Raw genomic sequence first — 27,982 nt, 5'->3', positions numbered from 1 at the left:
TAAACAAATAATTTCTTTATGAGGCTTTGTCTAAGGAAGTAGTTGTTGCTCCAATAACCAAGAAGGTATAGTGTCTCGCCACGACCTGGAAGCCAAAATATTGAAAATAAATGTTTAATTAACTTACTAATTAAGCATTAATACAAGAATTAATTAATACTTTAAAAAGGTTATCCAAAACATTTTTTTCAATTTAGAAATTTACTTACTTAAAATTTTTTAAGGTGACTAAGTCATTTTTTTCTACTCAGGAAATTTTTCTTAAAATTCTCAAATGATTAAATTAGAAAATTTTCTTTCAAAAATAATCTTTACTTAGAATTGTTTTTAACTTAAAATTTCTTTTAAATATTTTTTTAATCCTTAGATTGTTTTTTTTGGAACCCCGTTTTTTTGTGATCAAAGGGGGAGAAGGGAAAGTATAAATCTAGGGGGAGGTAGATAGATTTAATTTTTTTTATCTTTTCTATCTTTTCTATCTTTTTGCACTTAAATTGTAAATTAAGTAATTTACTTAATTTTATTTAATGTCTATTTTTACCCTAGCTTAACTTGGGTTGATCACACCAAAAAGGGGGAGATTGTTGGAACCCCAAGGTTTGTTTTGGTGTGATCAACAAGTTAAGTTAGGTCCTGTGTGTTTCTAACCTAGTGTCTAAGTGTGCAGGAGCTTAGGAGCACAGGTAGTCGAGCAGAAGACGCAGCCAGCGAGAAGGACGGCACGCGGTGCGTCCGAGGGACGAGGCGCTGCGGAAGAGTACACCGGCGGACAAGAAGGAAGGGCCCGGTGGTTCCAAGGGACGAAAGCCAGAGCGGAAGATTGCTCGGGGAGCAAGAGACGCAGCTAGCGAGAAGGACGACACATGGTGCGTCCGAGGGACGAAGACTGCGGATGAGTACGCCGGCGGACGAGAAGGGAACATGCAGCAATTCCGAGGGACGAGAAGCCGGAGGGAAGCTCGCTCGAGAAGACCGGAAGTTGGGTTCGGGTGAGCCATTTTCCGGATAGCAGAGATCACCCAAGCGAGCGGATCCTGAGGAGAAGAACCAGACCGAGGCAGGACTGAACCAGAGAAGAGGTCCCGGACGAAAAAGTCAACACCTGTTGACTTTGGGCTCCGGGGCGCCCGGACCCTGATTTTGACCAGGATCACGATTTACGCGATCTGAACGTTGCGGGATAAAGTTTTATTCCCCCAGGGCGCCCGGAACCCTTCCAGGCGCCCCGACCAAGGCTATAAATATAACCTTGGTCTAGAAGCTTTTCATCAACTCAGTAATTAGCATTCCAAACACTTGTGCGCTCACTGTTCTAGTTTAGCTTTTGTTTTTGTGCTTTCACCGGTGTAAGAGGCTTCTTCGCCCGAAGGAGTTTTTAGTGCGATCACTTTCCTTGGATTAATAACCTCCCCGGTTGTAACCAAGTCAAACACGGTGCCTCGTTTCTTTCTTGTATTTCTGCTTAGCTAATTTTATACAAGTGTTAGTTTAAGAGTTCGAGAAGGGTTGCTTTTGTTTTTTTTTACAGGGCTATTCAACCCTCCCTTCTAGCCGGCCCAACGGTCCTACAGATGTGTTGACTGTTGTCACTAGAACCACAAGGAGAGGGAGATTGGATGGAGAAATCACCGTTACCTAGAGCACTTGAAGATGAGAAACTGTTGAAGAGGAGGGTTAGAATGGCCGCGGTGCTCTAGCATTACCACTCTAATGCTCAAGTAAGAGACGGTGAGAAAATGGAGAAATATGTGAAGAAGATGAATAATGGAGAACTCTTAGATCAAAGCAAAAGAAAAGCCTCCTCTCCCTTTAGTGTGTGAAATCCCTTTTATACTACTTTCCTTATCTTCCCAATGTATTAATGGTTGACTCTTTATATTCTCAATGTATTAATGGCTTACTCTTTATCTTCCCAGTGTATTAATGGTTGGCTCCTTTTCTTCTCTGTGTATTAATGATGACTCTTTATCTTCCAAGTATATGAAATGGTTGACTCTTTATCTTCCCAGTGTATTAATGGCGTATTATTTATAGATGTGGATTGTGGGCCTATCTAATAAAGGAGGGCGTCGGATCACTAGGGCAATATGAATTAAGTCCACCCAATCAGTATAATGAGCCTATGACAAGAGTCTATAGAGAGACATCTGATATAACCAATTTGGGCATCACATAGTCGGTCAGAAGATTACCTTCGACTGGTCAACATACGATCGAGAGGACCAATGAATATCCAGTCTACAGGAGCGAGGAGCATTTGGCCTAGAAACACCTGATCGAGAGTGGTGTCTTGGTCAGGCGATGCCCTATCAAATAGACCGATGGGGAGTCAAATGGGCAAGGTCTGATCGATAGGATCAAGCAAGTCATACATCGATCGGTCAGAAGTTTACTTCTCCTACTGTGACCGGTCTAAATAGATTATCTTCATCTCAACTTTAACCCCCACCTAAATATATATCTTGATCTTTGGGGATACGAGGCTCCTACTCTTCTGACACATTATATATATTAATTAAATATAACATCTTATATTTTCAAACATAGTCATAAGAAATTATGAGCATTCAATCTAATCACGAGAGCATATATATAGGTATTCCTGAAAAAAAACTAGGTAAAAAATTCGTGTTGTCAGTCAAATGTAATCCTGAAAAAGTTTTATAAATGTAATCCTAAGTGCTAAGTTTATGGAAATTAATCCTAAGTATGTGTCAGGATTTAATTATAACACGATGGAAATTAATCTAAGCATATATTATCATAATATAATATATGGGTGGGGCTCGGTGAATTAACTGATGTATTTTTAGTAATAAACAATTAACTTAAGAATATTGGCCTGCCGGTATATAGTATTAAAACTTAAATCGCGGCTATTTCAACACTTTTAATTAACTGAAATATCTATCTAATCAAACGATCATTCAACAAGAATAAATTCTAGAGTCAAAATTTATAAAAACATATAAAATTTTAAAAATCTTGGAATTTTTTTGCATGCATGTATGTTTAAGGACATCTCCTCTAAATAAGTTTTTTTTTATAATTTTCAATATGCTATATCAATATAACATCAATAATAAAATTTCTACTATTCTTTCTACAATTAAAAAATCTCCATATAATTTTTTTTAAGCCTACATTACAAATCATATATTTTTATTTATTTATTTAATGTCTCTATATAAATTTCATTTAATATTTTAATTAATTATGCTTTTTTTAATTATTATATTAATTGATTTATGATTTTTAATTTAATTTAATTTATAATTTTCATTTAATATTTAATTAACTTATGAATTTTAATTTAATTATAATCATTTATATTTTTTTAAATATATTTTTAAAATAATAATTTGTTAATAATTTTATTGAAAATTTATATTTATATAAAAGAAAGGAATTATTACTCACTAGAAATAAAACATTATAGTTAAATGCTTTATAAAATTAACTTTATTGCTATAATTCATAGGTAAAATAATTTATTTTAAAATTATTTTAAAAGGTCAAATATGTAATAATATTTTGTTATTAATGGCTCCATCTAAGTAAAAAACAGGCTTGGTTTTTCACAATGGCTCTTGAATTAAAAATCAAGAATCTCACCTCCATAATAATTAAAGCTTTTTTGTTGAGCTTTTTGTAATTTTACAAACCTATTAAATATCTGGCATTAGAGATGCAAAGTGTCCTAAGCACATACACATAAAAACATAATTTTTCACACAAAACATTCATATAAACTTCGTAATGTGAATTGTCTATTCTAACATGCATACCATAAAATTGTGTGTTTGGTTTATGAATGTGTGATTACAGTTAATTCTAATTGGAGGGGTTCTTGGAATCTACCCAAAACACATTAGTTGGCTTAAACTTGTATTTTGAATTATGTAGGTCCAAAGTGAAATCATCATTTCATTTTATTCGATATTTGTATGTCAAAATGAAGTAAAGGGTCAATTTTTGATAAGCATATGTCTCAGAAAAAAATTTTCACCCATTCTTTAATCACTTAACGATGAACTATAAATTAATTCTATGATTTACTTTTCATATAACCTGAAACATTCTTTTACGACAGTGAAATGAGATCACTCCTTTTACTATACTGAAATGAGATAACTGATTAGCATATAGAGATTCTATAAAAGCATCTATTTCTCAACCATTTTAAGCAATTTAAGTCTATTAAAATAAACTAATACAGAGTCAAAGTGATACCATTGTTACGGAGTCTTACATGGATACGTGTTAATAGTGGCGGATCTAAAATTTAAATACGAAGGGGTGATTTTTACGTGAAATGGGCGATATCTTCTATCTTTATTGGTGGAACTTATAATACTAGGGTTTCACTACCGACAAAAGAGGCAATCGTCGATGCCTCGCCCCCTATGGATTCGACCCTGCATGTTAAAATATATTTTCTAAATATACACAATGGAAGATAAATTATAATTACATTAATAATTATAACACACATCATATGCATACATGATATAACAGATGTAGTCCCCTCAAGACGATCTTGTAACTAGCACATGAGGTGTTACCACCATGAGGTCTGGGGTTCGAATCTTATGTGCTACTCACTATTCCAAAGGCTAGTAGCTGCCCGTGATTTACCTCCTCCGTATTGGCCCTGGGACGAGCGTATTCGTCTTTTTATTCTAGTGATACTTAATGGATGACGTGTAGTGGGAATGACATCAACTAAGCAACGCTATCAAACTTCGCCTCTATCCATATCCACGTCAAGCTAGCGTCTAGACGCCTTCCAAAGCCTTTAGTCATGTTCCCATCTTCGGTATTAGCCAACGATAAGAAACAAGGCGATTCAAGAGAGGTTAGCGACCATACAAAAGGTGATTCGTTCACCTCTAGCACCACCGCCAATCTATCCTTAGACTTTATAAATCATGAATAATTATTAATTATTAGTACATATGGCCAAGACAAGGAGGATCCATCTATTTTCTCAACCTTGTATATTTTAACCAATTCAAGTCTCTTAAAATAATCCAATACAAAGTCAAAATCTAAACTGACTCCCTCTAAATCCCAATAGCTAAACTCTTGCCCCAAAACCCCAGTCCTAAGCGAATGCTTCCCTCCGGACGAATATCTCCCAGAGCTGCATGCCATGCCGCCTCTGCTGCGGATATCTCCCTCCATTTCCATTCGATTTTCTAACAGTCAGCAACCGATCTCCTCTTCCCTTCTCCCTGCCACGTTTCTCCTTTTCCAGCACCTAAAGATGGACTCGGCGATCCTTCCAGACTGCCGGGCACATCTGCGCCCGACGCCGGGAGCCGTTCCTTCTCCCGAGAGATGGTCACGCCGCCACTCTCCTGCTCCAATTGCAGTAGCAGAGACGAGTTCTGGACCCAGAAGCATAGCCGAAGGCGGGAGCAAACGATTGTTTGTGTTTGGGACAGGATTTGTAGGTCGATACGTGTCTGATCGCCTCCTAAGACAAGGATGGTATAGTCCAATCATTTCTGTACTTTTTATCTCTATGCTATATTCTCCTTTGTCTCTTAATACTTCTGTGCCCAAAAAGTCTGCTTGACAGCATTTTTAAAAGGAATACGTTTTTTCCTTACCATGACTCGTTTCCATGTCTCAATAGCTTTTTAAAATATTTTACTGGAGAAAAATCACGTCAGCTTGTTTAGAATCGTTTTTTCTTCCTAATTTTAAAAGAACTATTTTGTATGTGAAAAATGTGTTCTCATGAATTACAAAAATATTAATCTTATGTTTGGCTTCTTTGTGTTGTGCTATTTCGTTTGGAGTTTTGGAAAATTAAAGGTAGACACTTCTTTCTTCTTATGAATAAAATTTGAGCTCAAGTTTAACTTGTGATTTTAGGCATGTCTCTTGCACATCTACGTGTGCCCCAAAGAAGAGGGAGCTTGAGAAGATGGGATTGGATGCCTTCATTTTCGATGCAAATAAGGACAAGTATGTTATTACTCAACTCCTAACAGTTCCAGCACATTCAACATGGTTGCCGGCTCCATATATTGTTAAACCATTTGAAATACATGTATTTGAATCATAAAAGTGATTTGTTAGAGGGAACTAGACAACTCCTCCGAATTCCCTGGGTAGTTCAAAGGATTTATTCATTTTTTTTTCAGCAAGGAGCTTTAAATGGATTTGTATTTTTCTTAAATCTCCTTATATCCTGGAGTATTTATCCACAGACCATTTAGATTTTGACAGTCCCACAGTTAAAACTCTAGAATATTTGACAGTGGCCATTTTTAGTAGTTAGATGATAGATCTTTGACACTAGCTAGATCATTGAGTAGGTGGGAACCTACTGTGCACATGTTATGGAAAAATTAATCATTGTGGAGTTTCAAGTTGTTGAGTGACTCTCAAGAACAAAGATAATGATAAGGCAGACTGAAAGAGGTCAAGTGGAACTTTAACCATTATGATGCATCAGTTATGTCAGGTTGAAAGATGCACATATTTTACTTGCATGGTCACTGCCTTCAGAAGCAAAATCTGCTGAATCTTCCTTGTTTTTGTGACTTTGTTTTACAAGAATTTTCTTGCAGTCAAGCATTTCCTGTTGATGGATTCATTGAAGCGTTTATGAGATTCTCTTAAAAAAGGGGCTAAAATTTGGTTAGGCCATCCCCTAACCCAACCTGGTCTAGCCCAAAAGGATTGGATTATCAAAGAAACCTGAACCTGTGACTGTCATAACATTTTGAAAAAAAGTTATATATATTTTTTAATTTAGCATTTGTTCTTTTTGTTGACTAGTTTTTAGAGTTTTTCTTGGTTTTTTAGAGTTTGGTACTTATGTATAGACTAGCTAATATATACATATGTATATAAAATACATGGTAAACTGGGCCATCTTGGTTTCTATTTTGTAATATCAAAATACAAAAACATTACCCAATCCTGATTTTCAGAATAACTAAAACCCAAAACTCAGAAAAAAAAGAGACTTTTCAAGTCAGTAGGGTTCGGTTTTCTGAGCTGAGTGGGTGAGTGGGGTAAGTTGGGTGTTTTGTCCACCCTTATAAGTATTTTTATTAATATATCCTATAAAACCTTGTTCTTGTAAACCATGTCCAAAATGTTTACTTTTTTTTTTTAATAACTAAGATTATTGGCGCAAGTGCTCACAATAATGGGAAGTTTTTTTGTGTTCCTTGTTGCTGTGGATTCTTTGCTTCCCCTTTAAACGCTTTCACAATTCAACCCACATATCTTCTCTGAAAGAAGTCGTTCTTTTGAAAACATCAAAATCTTGCCAAACATGCAAACTTACTTATCATCCATCTATTTGAAATAGGTGTCTATCAGCGACATGTCCGGAAAAGTAATCAGAGTGACTTCCAAACTGATTTTCTACCCTACACAGCTTGGGAAAATAAACTTTTCAAACTTTTATGTGAATTGGGAGTTTAACTTCTCTATCACCTTAAATCATCTGCGATTGTACTTATTGTAATAGAAAAAATTTGACATACTCTAGCAGCAGTTAACATGTTTGAATCAACAAGACGTGCTAAGATTGGGTATTGCCTGGTGTGGGATCATTTCCTTCTACTAATTTGAAAAGACTGGTTTTGCAGCCTATCCCTACTCTATTTCTTTGATTCAATCGTTGTCCACCCCAGTTACAATTATTATCCCTATCTATTCTCAGTTGAAGGTTGGTTAATACATGCAGTCGTCTTTGCATAGCAAGGAGGATGTTTTGTTAGCTTGAGTATAGTCTCCCATATATTGATGAACTAACCGTTTTGGTTAACCAAGATCAAACTTAGCTTATTTTCTTGAAATCTCTTTTCATAGAGCTGACTAAGTCTTATTTTCATGGATTACAGTTTATGATGTAGCATGCTGAATGTAACCTCTTTAACAATATTTTCTGGTTTCCATGTTATTCTTTTTGGTTTTGCTCACTTCCTTTTTTTTCACATTAAATATATAGGCTGACAAACCTACATACCTTGCAATGTGCAACACATCTTCTTGTTTCCATTCCTCCTCTTGTAGGCATTGGTGACCCTGTAAGTCCATCTCTGTGTTGTTCTTTCTTCTTTCAAATCTAGTGCTATCTTTTTTGTTTTTTTACCTACATGTCTGTTGGCTTCAGCTGGGCATATATGTATATAACTTCATGTACATGCAGCTTCTCTATATACATAGAGATTTGCAAGCCATATTAGAAGATGGAAATTTGGAGTGGCTAGGATACCTATCGTCAACAAGTATGTATGTTAGTCACAGACTGAAATTGACTTTTGTGATATGGTCTTCTTATATTTTTCTTTATCACAATAGTACTAACTGAACTCTTAGGTGACTTCTAATTGTTGGTACTCAATAGTTTGAGTCTATTGTGTAAAGGAAATTATATAAGTACACTAGACATTTGTATTTTATTACATAATTGGTTTAGCAAGTGTCTGCCAAATATGTCTCAACTATAAGCTATTATTTGACACTAAATTTCAGAATACCATCAAGATAAGAAGGGTTTTGAGAAGAGCTTCCATGTTAAATTTATGCAAGTTCTCTCTTCAAAAATAATTATGCAAGTTTGTTTTGTTTGGAGAAATCATGGGTAAGAGATCTATAGCATATTATGACGCTGAAATAAAAAAAAGGGTAGCCTAGTGTTCAAAGCTCATGCCAATGGGGGTCCCGGAGAAGAGTCTACTGTACGCAATCTTACCCTCCATTGCAAGAGTTTGCTTCCGTTTCTTGAATCCGTGATCACCAGGTCATATGATAGAAATTTCACCGTTACGCCAAAGCTCCCCTTCTATTGTGATGCTGAAATAAAATTTTAATTTTGGAATAATGGATATCTGAGTACTTTTGCTTTTTGTAGAAGCTTCATGAATGTACACATTAGAAAAGAGAGTATCCGGATTTAGGTCTTGTTAAATTTTGGTGATATGAAGACTCATCAAAGAATCCTACAAACTCTAGTCTAACATATTCTAATTCCATATGTTATCATTCTCAATATGATTATGAGCAATAGTTTCAATTTCAATATCATTTTTGCAAATCGTGTAATCATGTCCTTAAGTATGTGGTTTTGACCTTTGAGGTTTTAAGTTTGGATTATACTGTGATGACTTACAGTGTGTCGACTGTGTAGGTGCTTGCTTGACATTTATATTTATGTGCAAATGAAAGTCCATGTTGTTGGTGCAATCCGGTTTCAATGTTTGATAATATATCTATGTCGGGTCAAGATTAACCAGGGTTGATCCAAATAGGTTAAGGGTGACCTGATGTTTGATAATTAGTGAGAAGCCCTTAGGTTAGGTTGACCTAGGCATGAGTGGAAAGTCCAAGTAGGACAAGGTTAATCGAATGTCTAGCATGGAGAAAGTCTAGGCAGGTTAAGGTTGACTGGATGCCTTGTAAGGGAAAAGTTTAGGCAGATAAGGATGATCGGATGTCTCGCAAATGAGAAGCCCTAGAAAATCAGATGTTAGGTAAGAGGAAAGTCCAGACATGTTAAGATTGACCAGATGCCTTGCAAGGGATAAGTCTAAGCAAGTCAAAGGGATTGGATACTTGGCAAAGGAAAGTCCTAGCGGACTCAGGCGTGGTGACTGAGTCAGGACTTTTCAAGTGACCAAAACAAGAGTTTCAGTTGATTGCAAGGTTTAAAATTTCGACCCGTGCCGAGGTTTCGATCTCAGACCGGAACAATACGGTTTCGGTATCGTATCGTGCCGTGCCGATATAGTTTCGGTATTTTTTATTTATCTATAGTAATTATAAGATAAATATGTTTATTGTGTATATAAAAATAAGTTGTATATTGATTTATTATAAGTTCTCAATTATTGAATAATTTAATATTGTTAGAAAAAATAATTATTATTTTTTATTTAAATAGAATTGATATATCAATAATTCAAATTACAATGGAAGTATCTATAATAATAATAATAATAATAATAATAATAATAATAATAATAATAAGTATATAAATTAATACAAGATATTACTTTATATTAATAATAATTATATAAATTAACTATTTATTCATTTAATAAATTATTAATTAAATAATATATATTTTAAATAGTAAAAAATATCAAGTAAAAAATTTTAAAAAATAAAAAAAATATCAGAATATAAATATAATTTATTAGAATTTTTTTTAGAATTTTAAAAAAAATTTAAATGAAATTTAAAATAATAAAAAATATATTAGAATATAAATAAGAATTATTATATATTTTAAAAAATTTTAAATGAAATTTAAAATATTTTTTTTTCAGAATATTAATTAATAAAATTTATTTAATTTATTTTAATTTTAAATATATATTTTTATATATTTATTAGGATAATTTAATTAGGGTTTATAAAAGTCTTTTCGAAATATCACACATCCTCCTTAGGAATTGTTTAAATTAATTAAATAAAATAAATAATTATTAAAAAAGAAAAAAATACTGTGTACGCGAGATTGCCTGCGAAGATCGCGGGCAATCCCGCGAGGGGCGTCTGACGGCGCCGGAAGTGTTCGGCGACCCTGTCGGACGCTTTCGGCGCTGCAGAAGGCGTCGTGGGACACCGCCAGAGCCGTCCCGCGTCTCCTCCGGCGCCGCCGAGACGGGGACGCCTCTTGTGCCAGTTTCGGCCGCCCGGCGGAACGGTAAAAATCGTCCGTGCCGGGCGGCACGGAACGACATTTCATACCCTACTTGATTAGATCTTTCGATCGATTAAACCAGCAGGTTTGGTCGACCTATACATAGTGATTATCATTATCTGTTGGCAGGTTATTGCCCGACTCACATTGGATGACCAGATATCGGGATTGAGTGACTGATAGCGATATCGAGCGACCTTAGTACGTGCGATCGGATGCCACGTGGTATGTGATCTAAAGTAGTGATCTGAGCTGCTTGGGTTTCCGCCGACTGGATAGTAGATCGGGTGACGGGAAGGATGCCACGTTAGCAATAAGATGAGCTAAGACCATCTCATGGATGAGACCAATCTGTCACGCTAGCAATTTTTGGTCAACCGAAAAGGCTTTCCGATCGACCGAACATGGCACATCAACAACTAAAGTAGAGGCTATAAAAGGAAGGCAGAGCCTCGAGGATCAAATAATCAATCACTCCAATCCACTGTCTCTATGTGTTCACAAAGTTCTTCAAGTTCTGCTCGAGTAATCTAGGAAATGCCAAGACAAGTGCAGTTGTGCTAAGGACTTCAAGAGAGGACTAATGTAGATTGAGGACTGGATATTTGATAACTTGAAATCAAGGAAGTAGAGGATCATATACTTAGCAAATTGAAGTCTTGGCCGGTCAAGAAGGAGCAGATGCTTAGAGGTAAGGCCTCTTGACATTGAAGATTCGAAAGTAAGGCTTCTTGGCACATAATGTTCTAAGTGGAACCTCAAATAACTTTTGTGAGGAAGTGCATTTGTATAATGGATTATAGGTGGGACTAGACTAAGGAAGAGACTCGACTTTAGAAATGGTTTGAGTTGAGAGTTTAGTTGACTAAGCAATCGACTCAAGCTCAAGCTCGAATAGGATGCCACAAAATGTTTCTGATCGAGAGTTAGTTGACTAATGCACAATTAGTCAACTATAACATATAACAAGCAAATAGTACCAAACAAACGATTAAAATATGGTTCTAAATGCTATCAAACACCTCATTAATCACCTCAAGGCACTACCCAATCTTATCAACAACACCAGTTCAAAGAAGCTGTCTTGCATTTCAAGTAAAACCTGAAAACCCTAGAAGCAAAAGCATCAAATACATAAGAGGCTTTTGAGTTGAAATTTGAACATTGAATAACCACACTTAAAAGCAGAAAGAAAATAGAAGTAATTAATTTTCTGGAATCAAAAGTAGGTAAAATAATAGGTTGCAAGAGCTAGCAAGTGGTTGTGAGTGTAGCAATAAGAGTAAAATTATAGACCTGCTAACAAGGACAGATTTAAACAAATTATGTTTGAAGAATGAATCACATAATAATTACCTTAAAAACTTGTTTTTTTAGCAGCAAAGCAGCCTCCTTCCAACTAATCATGAACCAGTGCCGTTATTCGGCTGCTCAAGGAATGCCCTGGATGTTAGTAACATAGAGGAAAGTACCAATAAAATTCAAGTGATAACAAAAGACATGAAGAACATTGAAGATCTTCTCTTTAACCCAACGTGCACAGTGCCCCCAGAACAAATTGACCCAACTGCATTCGTTCAAAAACCTCGAATTCATCCACTTCTCGTCTCAAATGTTCTTTCTACAATCATACATAACATATGTCAATATAAAACAGAACAAATGCTATTTTCAACCAACACAATTTTATTAGCTCTGTAGCCACTTGCTGCTAATAGTTCAGATATTATTTATTAATATCAGGATTCGTGACAGTATAACATGAAAGTAACTAATGCATGTCAATTAATGGTTGGCAGACAGAAAGCATCAGCTGTCAACCAAATGGACTTGAGTGATTTGACCTATGTATTATATAAATCTGACATTGCCAAGATGTAAATCATAATTTTATAACTCATCAACAAGGACAGTCCAAGTGAATGAGACTACTTTCTATAGCTGTGGTATTTTTCCTCTTTTTCTTCAATATGTAGTTGATGTTATGGGGTTATAATAAGCATTCAAAGAGAAAATAGTATGCCATTCTTAATACTTAGGTTGAAGTTACTTGAAACTATCAAGACAGATTCATGAAGCTCCTTTGCATTGAAATAAAGGAGTGAGTTCTCATGTTGAATTTACTTGAAAGGTATCAAACAAGTACTGGAACTCAACTAAAAGAATCAAAGAGTTCTCAGTTTAAATCAAGTATTTAAAGGTGATTGTGTGTGAGCGCATGTACAGTTCTTATCGAAAAACATTTTAGATTAGTTATATTGATACTACAATGTCTTTCTTAGGAATGCTGAGGAAATGAGCGATGTAATTGGATTTCCCATATGCTGACATAAACAAGTTCAAGTATATATAAACTTCCATAGGAAAGACAAAAGTCTATTTTCCTCATCTCAAAACCAAAGTCTATTTCCTGTATGCGCAATTTGGTCCCTCGCACGACCAAGGCGGCGGTTGCCGTGTGATTTGGTCACACACGCAGACAACACAGCAGTGGCCGTGCGACAAGATCAAGCTGGCGAACGTCATGTGCGGTGTGTGGTAGTCGCAGTCGGAGGAAGAGAAGAAGAAGATTAGCAATTTAGGCGAGATTCACAAAACAGAAGATGAACATTCGAATAAAGTTTAGTTTATTAAAACAAAATAAATTTATAATTATCTAATAAATTTCTTAGAATTTTTTCTGTTTAAAATTTTTTTAAACAAATTTTTTTGATAAATATAATTTCGTATAAGATTTTGTTTCGAATCTATATTTATTTTTGTTTATAAAAATTTATTTTATAAATTCATTTCTAATTCATTTTAAATTCGGTCTCAAATATTTTTTTTATATTGCATTTTATTTAAGTGAAACAAATTAGTAATTCCATAGCAAATCCATTTATGATTTACTAAAATTTGAAACTGATTTTAATTCTGTTTTAAAAATCTATCTCTCAAACCTTGTTTTCTTGTAGTGAGGGGAGCAACGTGAAGACTATTGAAAGTACTCGATATTGTATTATTCTTTATCCTAATGTTCTAGTGCTCCATCATTCTCATTCATTGTCTTCTTCTTGTACTTAGTTCTCATATCTTGTAAGAAGAGTGTAAAAGGTTTCTACCTTCGAAAGGATTCTGAAAAGGCAAAAGATAGTTGATTGCGAGAAGTGGCTCACTATTGAGTTAGACGTTGTGGAGTTCGAACTGAGGTTTGAAGCACATGAAGGATCATCTTAGCATTGTTTGTATTGCTTTACTCTTTTTTTTGGTATTTTCTCTACATACTAACCGTGATTGTAGACTTGAGCAATTTCCCCTAGCCTCACCAACACGATCCAACATTTACTATATTATATGGTTTAAAATCTCGACCTATGTCGAGGTTTCAGTCCTGGACCGAAATGATCGGTACCATATTATGCCTTGTCGATATGGTTTCAGTTTTTTTTAACTATAACATATATTAATTAAAAATAAAAAATTTAATTTAAATAAATAAAAAAAAATATATATAATAGGATAATTTTACTAAATTTTAATTAAGCCTATTTAAATTATCTCAAGTATAATTAGGAGTTGATTAAAATTATTAATCTAAGTTATTTAATTAATCCTACCTTAAAAACCTTCGACCCCTTGCACGATGCATCCGGAGGCATCGTGGAGCTTACGCGACACATCCGAAGGCGTTGTCGGGCTGCACGATTGATGTGCGTAGATTATATACACTTTTATACATGTTTTGACGCATATTCACGTACTTTATGTGTGCTTGATCTATGCACTTTTACACCTCTTATCATATTTTCAGCATAATTACTTTTCTTTGTCGGAGATGACTATTTGAGTGTTTTCTTGTTGATAGGATGCACTTTTGGAGCAAAAACGACATTGGTAGACGACTCAGAGAACAAACAAAGAAAAATGGCCCGACCATGTGGAATCCACACGGCCGTGCCACATGCCCAGAGGAGGAGAAGGCTCTGATCGTGTGAACCCACACGGTTGTGCCACAAAGCAAAGCAAACAAGCCCCGACCGTGTGGAATCTATACGGCCGTGTCAATGAACCAGAGAAGAAGCAGGTTGCGGCTGTGTGGAATCCACATGGCTGTGTGGAATTTCCAGAGATGAAGCAGGCTGCGACCGTGTGGAAGTACCACCAGACCAAAGGAAAGGCAGCTTCTTGCCGTGTGGATTCACACGGCCGTGGCACGGGCCATGCCTCGCGCATGCCAAGCTCTATATAAAGGGAGTTTCTTCCCCTTTTGTGGGAGGAAGGTTCGCCCCTTTGGGAGATCCAACTTGGACGAGATCTGGGCTTCTTCGCCACTTTCTTGGACGATCCGAAATTGAATTCAGCGTCTCCATCACTTCGAAAGCTTGGATTGGATCCGAAGACCACTCTTTGCATAAGATAAGCCTTCTTCCCTTCTCTTCTTGAGTTATGGTGTTTTTGGCTTAGATCTTGATATCTTGTGATTCAATCCTAGTTATGGAGTAGATATCTTGTTTTAGGATTAAGGGAGTAATTGTGATGTGAATTGATGTAAAACTCATGGATTTGTCAATTTTCTATCTATATGGCATTACTATGCCTTGTATTTATTTGATCTTATGTGTGTAGTGTGTTTGAGCTTAATTTTCATGTTTGATTGAATGTTTGTATAGAATTGCTAATCCCGTAGGGAGAATGCCCTAAATCGTATGACCGAGGGCCCCTAGTGACAAGGGGGCATTGCCTTGAAAGGAGAAGCAATTCTCCACAAGGAAGTAGGGAATTGGACATAATTGTTATTTCTATCCCTATGTTATTGAGTGTTAGTGTGTTTTTGTGATGTATGACTGAGGGGCCATAGTGACAGTGGTATCCCGTTACTGGATTTCATAAGAATCACTTTCATTTAGTAGCATAGGATATGGATTAAGATAGCATTCCGGCTGGACCTCCGCGGGGAAGAGCCGATAATGAATCTAACTTCCTACAAGTGCATAGGAATAGAGGATGGGCGATAGGTGATCCATGATACATTGATTAGCATCACAATGAAACGGAACTCCTAGAACATTTTTCAAACCAAGTTCCTTAACACTCTTTCTCGTTCTCTCTTTTTCTTACTTCCCTTTACATTTGTGATTGCGATCTTCAACCTTTCAATAGTTTAGCTAGTTCGTTGTGCTTAAATTCTAGTGCTTATATCTAGTTCCCGTGGGATCAATATTTTTATTACTTGGCGATACCCGTATACTTGTGAGTTCACATCAACGACTTGTCCAGAAACATTGTTAGGCTTGTGAGATGCGTTCGGAAGCATAGTCGGGCTCGCGTGATGCGTCCGGAGGTGGATCGCGTGACGTGTCTGGAAGCGTCATCGAGCTCGCACGACGGGTTTGGAAGCTTTGCCAGGGTCGCGCGAAGCGTCTCTGAGCTTGCGCGATGCGTCGAGAAGCATCGTTGGGCTCGCACGACGAGTTTGTAGGGCCTCCGGGAGCACTGCCACACGAGGCGAGGTATAGATTTATCCTCCATGTTGGCTAAATCTTATGGATAGGATCCAAGATTTTGTCTCAACTTGTGTTGGTTGAGATAGAGTTAGAGAGGTTGTATCAAACTTGTTAGTCACGATCACAAGGAGCCTGATATAAATAATGCATGATGAGAGAGGAAAGAGAGAATAGAAACATACTTGGGTAGGTGAACTTGAACATTATGATGGAACCACAAAAGCAGTTGAGAGAGGAAGCTAACATTTGAGGATTCTAGATGGTTGACAAGAAGGCTGCGAAGACATGACATAGTTTAAAATTTTAAGTCGTGTCGGTTGGCACAGACGAAATTTACGATTCCGTCCGTTGATCGACATCGACACCACCGGTAAAGAGCAAACCTCTTATGGCAACCTTAAGGCTGGGCGAGGCTGCGGGAAGACTGTCATTGCCTTGTGTGGTCTCCCCGAGGCCTTGCTACAAAGGTCACGCGTAGGCTTCGTTTGGCCATGTGCAAGGCCATGGCACAACCTTCACGGGGTCTCGCATTTTTCCCCCTATCTTTCTTATTTATTGTTGATGTCGTGATTGCAAGCACACGGTTGTCGTCAAGTAATAAAATTTATAAAGTTGATCCCACGAGGATTGAAGTTTAAATGCTAGTTGGTTCTACACTTTGAATTTAGGTAGACAAAATCGATTGATGTTTGTTTTGAGATTTTTGAACTAAAATGTGAAAGTAAAGAAAGTAAATTGAGGAAGTCCTTAGTTTAGAAGATGTTCTAGGTCGAAGGTTTCATTGTAATGATGGATATTGTGCTATGAATTGGCCCGTTCCTAGTCCTCTGCTTGTATGTTTGCAAGATAGTCTAAACATCTATCGAATTCCACCCTGCGACGGTGTATCGGAGTACTTCCTTTGCCAGTAACTAAGTATGCCATCAAGTGAAGAAGTAACTTAGAGAGTCCGGATTTTCAGTAGAGTACGTCCTGTCACAAGGTCTCATCCGGGCATACGTCTCTAGATTACGTAGGTCACTTGTGTAGCATATGATTAGGGGAAGCCCATTAGGTCAAGTGATAGATTTATCCATACATAGAATCGTCCTCCCTTAGGAGGTTGCCTTCTATATAGAAGGATAGTTATCTTAGATACTCAACTCCAAACAATTATCCTAAGGTCATGTCGAGCTATATCGGAACGCACACTCAAAAGAAACGACGATTTATGCACCTGATCAACAAAAATTCAGGTTCAGGCACAGTTCCGATATAGACACATAACAATGTATCTAATTCAGAATTAAGATCTATGCATACATAAATGCAATCTAGATAGATAAATTCATGATCATAAGGGAATGCCTCTATGCAAGTATTTCATCAAACAGAACAAATGGATCCAAGCGTCATCAAACTAGGTCATTGGCAATTCTATAGAGTCTACATTATCCACACATTACAATTACATCTTACGTCCTAGAACAGATTAAATCTACTCCATAATAGCTAGAAATGCAATCCAAAGACTCATAATAACAGAAATTCAAGAGAAGGAAGAGGAAATCTTATCCTTTGATGTTAAGTGAAGTTTTTGGATGCAGATCTTGGCGTGCCGACGATGATGGAGTAGCAGAACGACCTCGGATCGCCCAGACGACGCCTCCTGATGCAAGGATTTGACCTAGATGGTCTCTTTCTTTCCACCAAACTTTCTCTCCTTTTGGAGGAGATGAAGTGCCCCTCTTATAGAGGTGTGGCACGGGGTGACCGTGCCCCTAGGCACGACCTGGACATGACTCCAACATCTGGCCGTGCCATTTGGCATGGGTAAAGCCAATTAATCTAGATCACAAGTGTTTGGCCGTGCCAAATGGCATAGCCCCTTCTCTATTGTTGGCTTCTTGGTCGTGCCATAAGGCACGGACAGAGCCAGTGTCGTGTGGTTTGACACGACCAAAGCAGAGCAACTTTGCTTTGCCTCTTCTTGGCCATGCCAATTGGCACGACCAGCTCTTCATAACTACACTTTGAAGTTCACGACCGTGCCCCAAGGCACGGCTAAGTCCAATTTGACTCTGGAAAATGGCATGGAAAGCTTTTGATCGTGCTCTGAGACACGACTTCTCCCTCTTCTTGTGCTATTGCTTCTCTCTGACCGTTTGACACAACCATGTCTTCTTTGCTTCCTTGGTTGTGCCTTTGCGCACGACCATCATCTGAATCTTCTTTTGGTCGTGCCTCAAGGCATGGCCAGGCCTAGTTTGGTTTTGAAATGATATGGGACTCCAATCCTTGCTTCATTTGATCTTCATTTGCGTCTTTAGCGTTCTTTTCCGCTCAAACTGCTCCTGAAAGTTAAAACAAGCAATCGAGCAGATTTCTGAACACAAAGTAGTAATTATGTTGAAATATGATAGAAAATGGTGCAAAAGCATAGATCATAACCAAATGAATATAAAAAGATGTGCGTTAAATGATATAAAATAACATATATAATCTACGCACATCACTTATATTTACTAATTATTACTTTTAAAAAAAATTTCTTTAAATTTTTTTCCTTTTCTATTTTTAAATTCAAAGATTAGATTATTTTTCTTTATTAATTTCTTTTTCTTCATCTCTCCATAATGATAAATATAAAAATTAAGAGGAAAAAAAAAACATTTTTAAGGATAGAAAAAAATACCTAAAGCTAAAAAAAATTAAATATAATATTTATTTTTGAATACTACTACAATTAAATTAAATTATTCTATATATAAATTTAGTTTAATCTTAACTAGATTAAAATAATTAAATAAAATTAAATCTAAACCTATTTGATCCTATGTCTACTTGACTCCAATTAATCCTATATTAACTTTTACTCAATTCTAATTGTTAAAATATTAATTTAATTATTTGTTCTTTTTATAAGATTATTTAAGATATAATTTTTTAAAAAGATAAAATTTGGTATTTAAAAAATTATACATGTTCTAGCTTTTATCATGTCAATAGAGATCAAGAATTAAAGTCATCATTCAAGAATTATAATATATATATATACTCAATATATCAATCATCATCCATTTATCATTTTACTATTCAATAGAAAATTTATACAACACTTACTTATTCTCAAAATAAAAAAGTATATTAATCCATAAATAATTTAAAGTTTTCAAATAAATGTAACATAATCAATCCTTAAATTCATCAAAATATATCTAAAGATGTCTAAACCGAAGATGAGCATTATAAATGCATGGTCTTATACTTTATGTCTTTGCAATTAAACTTGAAACTGAAGCAATCTTCATTATCATTGTATATGTAAACTTTTTGGATTTAATACCTCTACAATAAAATTGTAATTAAAACTATTTGATTATGTGCAATATTAATAAAAATATAAATTTTAAATTTATACGTTCAATAAACAGTTGTTGTAAAAGTTTCAATAAGCATCAAAGTTGTTGTAAAAGTTTCAATAAACATCAAATATTTCATAAGATAATATCAAAACTTGAATTAAACATCCAACATCTCAAATACGATATAGTAGTAAGCATTTATAGTAATTAAATATTAGTAAAAATATTTTTAATTAATATATTTTATATTAAAAAAATAAAACTATATCGGCATGGTACGATATGGTATCGAATGATTTGGCCATAAACTGAAACTTCGGTACGGATATGATAATACCAAAAGGAAACAAATAATATAAAAGGAAACAATTTTGAAGAAAAACATTGAAGTTTTATTTGAGATTGACATGTGATAAAAGGAAAGCACTGTTGTAAATGACGGTAAGTGGTAGCACGACGGTAAGTGATAGCCTACCGTCTTGGCCGCTTGGGCGGTTGATTTTTTTTTACTATTTTTTATACATAATATTATAAATAATCATTATTTCTATAAAATATTTACTTTTAATAAAATATATTATTTAAAAATTTAAAATTTAATCTAAATATTTAAAAATAAAAATTATATATATATATATATATTAAATTAATGGAATAATTTATTAGATTTTAATTAAGTCTATTTAAATTATTTCCATCACAGTTAGGAGTTGATTAAAATCATTAACCTTAAATAATTTAATTAAATCCTAATTTACAACTAGCCCACGTACCTTGTTTCCTCTAGGCGATGAGTCTGACGCGTCATTGGGACTGCAAGACTAGTTTGGACGTTTAAGGACCATGGGACGCATTCGGACTCGTCGCTGAGCTCGGGTGACATGTTTGAATGCATCTCTGGCTTGAGCGAGACACATCCAAGCTTGTCGCAGGGCTAGGGTGATGTGTTTGGGAGCGTCACGGCTCAGGCGACGCGTTTGGATGCGTCGTAGGGTTCGAGCGATGCATCCGAACGTGTTGCACGACCTAGGCGATGAGTTCGGACCCATCGTCGGGCTCGAGTAAGGGTGTCAATTCGGGTGGGTCGGGTCGGGTTGGGTCGGGTTAAATTTTTTTTTTTTTTTTTATAACCCAACCCGAACCCGACCCGAACCCGAATTCAACCCGAAACTCCTAAACCCGAACCCGCCCAACCCGCCCAACCCGAACCCAACCCGTGTAACCCGAAAATTCGATTCAAAATGACTTTTTGGAGCTATTTTCCCTATAATTCTTCACTTTTATCTCAATATTTCATCATTATCATACTAACTTGATATTAATATACATAAAACATCTTAATTTTCAAAATAAAATTTGATTTAACCCTAAAAAAACCCCACTAAACCCTATATTTGGGTCAACCCGGGTCAACCCGGATCAACCCGAACCCGACCCGACCCAACCCGAAAATCTTCAACCCGAATACCCTCCAACCCGAACCCGACCCGAACCCGAAAATGTCCAACCCGAACCTGATTTTTTTCGGGTCGATTCGGGTTGGGTCGTCGGGTCGGGTTCATTTTTGACACCCCTAGGCTCGAGTGACGCTTCCGGGCTCGTATGACATGTCCAGACTTGTCACCAGGCCCAGACATATCCGAGCGCCTCATGGTGGCGAAACGACGGTGGAGGTGGCGGTTCTAGGTTCAACGATGACAGAAAGAGGTGGGTTACCGCCTAAAGTGCCTCAGGCAAAAGCGGTGCGGTTGATGTCTGCTTCCTACCTAGGCGGCCACCTCAATCGTTATTTAGAACACTGAAGGAAAGAAATTGAAAAATATATGAGATTAGCTTGTCTATAATAAATTTTAAGTTTGAGCTTTGTCATTTGTTAATTTTGAGTTAATTAATATTTTCTATTTGGTAATAAATAGAGAATAATTTTAATCCCAAATGAATTTAGTGTATTTTTCTAAATTAGATTATTTATATCTTTAATTGTTTTAACATTGGATCTACAAGTGTCCTAGAGTGTTGTATTTTAATTATATTCTTTAGGTGAGGATATTATCTTCTTTGCTTCATCAACTTCTTCTATGTTTCTAGTGGTTTGACAATTCAATTCTGGTGGTGTTAATTAGTATGAATCAAAACCTGGTGGTTAGTTTTCGGTACTAGTGTCTGTTTTGTTCTCTATCACCCTCAAGCTTCAACGTCACCTTCATCACCGACTATTTCCATGGTTGTTCTTCAAGTGGGTTCTAAGTAGACTCTTGCTCCCCGCATCATCTTCGTGCACCACTAACCTCACTATTGTAAAAGACAAAAAAAGATACTGCTACAACAAAGTAAAACAAAATTGCTTCTACAGCAGAAGTAAAAAAAAAAGAAGTATCTACTACTACAACATAAGTAAAGAAAATTAAGAAAAAAAAAAAGAAAAAAAGTGAGAAAGGCAGCTTCACAATCTTCTTCATTGCCGCATCATTATTCCTACTACATCACCACCACAAGCATCAACTACGCCAATGTGAGAATCTTTACCATTGTCACTTGCTGCTCCCATAGCCTCAATGGCCATTGCCTAGCCATCATTGACGTTGATGAAGTTTCTTTGTGCACCGCCAGCTAACCAAGACCATCATCAATGTTATTCTGCACCTTCTCTATCTACTTGTTGCACAATCACTTTGCCCCCAGGGCATAGCCAAGTTGGGTATCCCATGACAAGTTTGCAGAATTGAGTAAGGGTCAAATCTCGACAAAGACCGAGGAATTACCCTCCCATGTGATAGCTAGCTTCGGTTTTCTGATTTATCCCTCTCAATGGTGTAGGGCAGCCGTGGGGGCCCATCAAGGTGACGGATTTCACCTTTTGCAGAATTTGTAGAATTGTTGCACAATCACTTCAACGCACCTCACTTCTTTGTTGCTCGTTATGATCTCCTAACGCCATTGAAGCTACCCTGACACCACCCATTAGCTAGACCACACTTTTGGGCCCAATTAATAATCTAATTTACATTTTGCAATTTAGTTCATTCATATGTTATGTTCTAATCCCTAAAAAAACCATAGACGTCAACAATAATTAAAAAAAAAGTAAAAAAAAACAAAGATTGGGAAAAAACAATGTGAAAAGTAGAAAAAAATTGAGAGAATTGTTAGAAAAAGGAATATATAATAAAGAGAGGGGTTATCCACAGAAGAAGAAAAAGGGGAAAAAGAAAAAAAAAACTATCAACGACACAGAGAATGTAGAATTGAATGATCAAGCATCTTTCATCCATTGGTCAAGTATAAACATCGGGGTAACTTAAACATCAACATCAATGAAGGCTTACTTCATGTTGATATAAATATATTTTCTCTTTTTAAATATTGCTTTGGTTTATTTAGTTGGTCATTCTAAATTACTCATGTTTAATTAATTTTCCCCATCGTGTTCTATATACTATTTTATTCATCATCCATAAAAAATAACATCATTAGTCTCCACTTTGTCACAACAACCAAATTTTAAGCCTAAGAGAGGTCGTGATCTACTCTTTGTGTACTCTCTTAATCCATGGTCTTGGTCTATGGTCTCCTTGAGATTTTTGTACACATTTCTCTAGAATCTTCTCTTCATAAAATAATCTACATATCTTGTAGGAGTTTTCTAAATATGTAATTTACATTGTTGGATTAAATTGATCCCAACCATCTATTGAGGAGGAGGATCCCTATAAATATCTTGATTCCTTTCACTTATAATCCTTATGAATAGTAGACCAATCTTTACTTATTAATCTCTTAGCCTCTTAATCTCTCTTAGGTTCTTTTGTGTGTCTTTAGCAAGTTAGATTTACTTAGCAACTTTGTGCAAATAAGTTGTCTAAGTGTTGCGCAGGTGAGTGGGTGAGTGGTGTAAAAAAAAGAAGCTTGTCAAGTGGCTGTGATGTGACAGTTCACCAAGTGATGAGAAGGTTCTAAAGATATATAGAATGATTTCAAGGAAAAAGGAATGAGTTTGAATCTAGAAGAAAGGAATGGGCTTGAATCTGGAAGAAAGGAATGGGGTACTTGTTCTTGATGGTGATCTTGTTAAGTGTACGGTAATGCACATGTGTAGAGACCCTTCTTTTTATTTGAAGCAATATTGGGGCACCAAAGGGAGCTTTGGAAGCACGAATAGCCTAAGTCGATGATCTTAGTTAGAGGAAAATATGTGAATGTTTTAGTGAATGGGAGTTTTGGTGGGTATGTGATTTGGTGTTATAGCTAGGGGTCATGATCTAAAGGTTGATAATATATTTATGTCTAGAATTTGGTGTTAGGTGATTATCATATCAATTATGATTAAGTTGATGAATGGATCTTTGAAACTATCATAATCGATAAAGTTGTGATGGTTGATGAAAGCTTTGATATATTGTTGTAGATGAGCCATAACTAAAATAAGTTTTTTGTTTAATTAGCAATCTCTTTATGTCTGTTTGGTTTATGGAGTGGAATAGAATGGAAATAGAATAGCATAGTTGTTACTAATAAAATAGGCAAGGAGTTAGTTTTCCTTAATTTGGTTCATGAATTGGAATAGTTATTCTTATATTTGGTTGATAGGAAGATTATAAGGAATACACAAGAAATAATATTCACTCTAAAAAACATACTCTTACATAAATAATTTGTTTAACTCAACTTACTTGCATGATCTCTGGATTAGCTCATCCTACACAACTTGGCTAGTCCATGCAAAATCTTGATCCCGCCAGCCTAATTAGTTCAATGCTCGCATAGCGGATAGCAAATTGCCTGATGTTATATTTTGCCTACGTGAGTATATAATATTTTTTATTTCTATATTTTTTTGTCAGAGTTTTCTAGTTTATGCAAAAAGTTGGACATATATGGTATCTATGTTTTTGAGGAGTGCTAAGCGGTATCAAATTAATAGGGATGTTGATCTATGGGGCTCAGTCTCATATTATTATTATTTTTTGGTAATCTAGGTATCCAACTCTTATGATCCAACTAATCCTAGAGGTGACTAGCCCGACTCTACGGAAGTTTCCCACCAGCCACTTGGATAAATCGGGAAGCACAGATGGTTCCTGGTGGACGGCCAATGACACTAGTAATTTCTGGTTCATATGCCATGCTTAAGAACCTTGTTGCCTAGGGAGCCTGTCCCACCTCTTACCATCGCACCGTAACCTCGGGGGTTTAGTCTCATATTAGTAATTTTAGATTTTGGTTCTATCACGTGTCAATAGATACCTGTATAATGATTATTTCATGTTGATATGCAATATAACATGTTCCTTCTGTATATTCTAGGAATAGAAAATGGACAAGAAAGAATCATCAAATGAGATGGTAAGTATTAGAAAAGAAAGGATTCAATGATTCCATGTTTTCTTGAAGGGACATATGGATAACTTTGGTTGTCATTTCCTTTTTTGGATCACAGATGGCAAGTTCTCTTTCTAGTTTTTCTTGTTATTATTCTTTTTGAAACACAACCCGAAGGAGCCACTCCTATGTATTTTCATTTGATTTTAACAAAATTCTCTCCCTATCTGTTTCCCTCCAAAGAAACGGAGGGATTGCAAATTCCTAGTTATGTTTCCTTTATCCTCCTTTCTCACCAATGATGTTTCTGCCATTGAGAACACAATGTTCGTACGGTTAAAACCTAAATGTTACCATGAATAACTTCATTGCCTTATTGCAAATCCACTAGTGTTAAATTATGTCCATTTGTGAAGTTCTTTGGAACAAATCATCCTTCTGTATCATATAATCAGATAGATGTGTACCTTACTAATATGTTTTTGCAGGTGTTTATGGTGATTGTGGTGGGCTTTTGGTTGATGAAGAGTATGAATTACCCACCTATTTTGATTTTTTTTTGTCTTTTGGTAAATCTGGTTCATATGCCATGCTTAAGAATGGCCATGTTCCTTATTCAGTTATCCTCCAAATCCTAAAACAGAGTCTGCAAAGTTAAGGCTTGCAGCAGAGACAGGATGGCAAGATCTAGGCCATGAGCTTGGTGTGTCTGTTAATGTATTCCGACTAGGAGGGATATATGGTCCTGGAAGATGGTATTTTTCTCATTTAAGGCAACTATTTCCCATTAGAGAGTTCATGTTCCATAATTGAACTCCAAAATTGTTTAGGACTAACTGTGTTGTAGCATAAATTAGAGAGTCCATGTTCAGTAATTAAACTCCAAAATTTGGCTGTGAAATTATTTCATTGTTTACATTTTGATATTAAACTCCAAAAATTTTTTAGGATCAAATTTATTGTCCCTCCTTTGGCTACAAAAACATTTTCATTGTTTATGTTTTAATATTAAACTTCAAAATTGTTTTAGGATTAACTTTATTTTATTACAGAAGCATTCATTGTTTATGATTTGATTTTATGATTTTTTTATTGTTCTAACATTCTTCATTTTTTTTTGTTTTTAGTAAATATTAAACATGTTCCGTAAGCAATAACTTTTATTATGCAATGATGCCAAAATGTTGATCATAAATATATTTTTTTATTTTTTATTTTCAATTTATTTTGCGGTAAAACAGAAAACTGGAAATAGGAAAACTGAAAATTTTCACGTGCCAAATATAAATGTTTCTGAGTTCTGATTTCGTTGCAGCTTGTGTAGCATTTGTTAATTCTTCAGTGTGGAAGTTTTTCCAACCTTTTAGTAAAATTCTTTATCATAGTTCAATCCTTTTCTTGTGAGTAATGGACTACCTGCTTTCCTCTTATCATTTTACTTAAGCTAGTTTAGATTTTGTTATCAAGTCAATTGCCCCTTGAATCACCATTCTATCTACTCAGAGTGCTAGGATCAAAGACAACCTCCTTTTTCTATTTGTTTATTCTTTTGTCTGAACTGTAGCTCCATGATATGTTTCTGATCATGATTATTTCAGTGCTTTGGATACCATCCTGAAAGGAAATTCTTTGTCAGAAAGTCAGATTAAGAGGGCATCTAAGGTTTTCACATCGCGCATCCATGTAGCTGATGTATATCAAGCGTTAAAAGCCAGTTTTGGTATATCTTCATCAAGGTATTGATGATTGAACTTCAACTCTTTCTTTATTTCTTTGCTCACTGTGTTGGATCAATTATATATATATATATATATAGTTTGCCGTTTCCATGTTACTAGAGTGACATTTGCTTTTTATTTGATGCCACTAGTTCTCAATTCTTAAAATTTCGAACTGCTTTTAATGATTTGGTAAATTTCACCATGATCAGTGAGTATATACATCTTTAAGAATATTTCCCCTCTCCCGAATCCATGAGCTCGACTTTTTATTTTATTTTCCTCTAGTAAGATGCTAAGCAGTTTATCCTGTGGATTAGGCTCTTGCTTCCTCTAGTAAGATGCTAAGCAGGTAATCTCCTCAAATGAAAATATTTTTATGTTGTTTTTGTCTTCATTTTGAAGATGAGTTTTCATAGGGTGGTGTGCAATTTCTTATTTTGCGACTGAATTTCGCAGTGAGTAAAGAACTAAATTACATGTATGAATTTGTGTGAATGCTTCGATAAACTACAATGAACCTAGATGCGTCTTTGTACCACACTAACTTCGCTTCGTGTGTTGGTTTTATAGTGGAATCAAGTTTTTGTATCTTTTGTTATTCATGAATCTTGAAAACTTTGGATGCGATCCGCAATGCTTACTGCATCTGCTTGATTTGCTTATTACATCTCGCTTTGCTTCTACAGAATGTACAATGTTGTGGATGATGATCCAACCCCTCGACAAGAAGTATTTGCTTTTGCACGCAGTCTAATTGAGAAAAGATGGCCAGGACTGCTCAATGACTCCGGTAGCATTGACACACAAGAAACTGAAGCTCATAAGGTTCATGTAGGGGGCGAGAAGCGTGTGTCAAATGCTCGACTAAAGAAGGAACTCAGTGTCAATCTTCTTTACCCAACTTACAGGCTGGGGTTACAGGCCATACTGGAATCCTGTGAAGCATTTCCAGGGAGCCATGAAAGATCACCAAGATCCTAAATGTGACGGTGTTGGTGAAAGCGCGAATTAATCAGTTTATCAATTTGATATGAAGATGTTGAGAAGCTTGAGTTGAGAGACTTTTGAGTACCACATGCCAGGAAGAACTTCTGGATCTTATTTGATACAATTAAATATGGAGAATATTTAGATAAAATGTTTTAATAATATAACATCATTTGAAATTGGTGTTCATGAAAATTATGTAATCCATAGAAAACTAATTGTCTTGATTCATTTATCTGAAAGACTTCATAGACTTCTTTTGACATTTTAAGGAGAATTGTGATTAGCTACATAAAAAAAATTCAGCTTTTTACCAAACCATGTAGGTAAGGTTTTAAACTTACTAAATCACTTAGGATTAAAAAATTATTATTTTTAATATATTGTGTCAAATTGATATTTAATAGTATTTTTACAATCAGAAGAATTAAAAAAATATAT

At 35.6% G+C, this 27,982-nt stretch overlaps 1 protein-coding gene across 1 annotated transcript; it reads left to right on the top strand.

The window, feature by feature from the left end:
• Positions 1-5,071: 5,071 nt before the first annotated feature.
• LOC122021031 lies at positions 5,072-27,672 on the top strand. The gene is made up of 8 exons (XM_042579095.1): positions 5,072-5,496; positions 5,887-5,979; positions 7,985-8,063; positions 8,186-8,264; positions 25,322-25,361; positions 25,454-25,588; positions 26,432-26,569; positions 27,241-27,672. The coding sequence occupies exons 1-8, from the start codon at positions 5,156-5,158 to the stop codon at positions 27,533-27,535; spliced, it is 1,200 nt and encodes a 399-aa protein (XP_042435029.1). The 5' UTR covers positions 5,072-5,155; the 3' UTR covers positions 27,536-27,672.
• The last annotated feature ends 310 nt before the right edge of the window (positions 27,673-27,982 follow it).

Source organism: Zingiber officinale, chromosome 9A (genome assembly GCF_018446385.1).
Source record: "Zingiber officinale cultivar Zhangliang chromosome 9A, Zo_v1.1, whole genome shotgun sequence".
Classification (NCBI taxonomy): Eukaryota; Viridiplantae; Streptophyta; class Magnoliopsida; order Zingiberales; family Zingiberaceae; genus Zingiber; species Zingiber officinale.
This window is presented reverse-complemented; position numbering and strand designations above follow the sequence as displayed.

Bases quoted from the DNA above. Each gene is read 5' to 3' on its own strand.
- LOC122021031 (XM_042579095.1), top strand. From the start codon at position 5,156: ATGCCGCCTCTGCTGCGGATATCTCCCTCCATTTCCATTCGATTTTCT. The intron at 25,362-25,453 runs GTATGAATTACC...TTCCTTATTCAG, and splicing joins GGGCTTTTGGTTGATGAAGA to TTATCCTCCAAATCCTAAAA. The intron at 26,570-27,240 runs GTATTGATGATT...TTGCTTCTACAG, and splicing joins TTTGGTATATCTTCATCAAG to AATGTACAATGTTGTGGATG.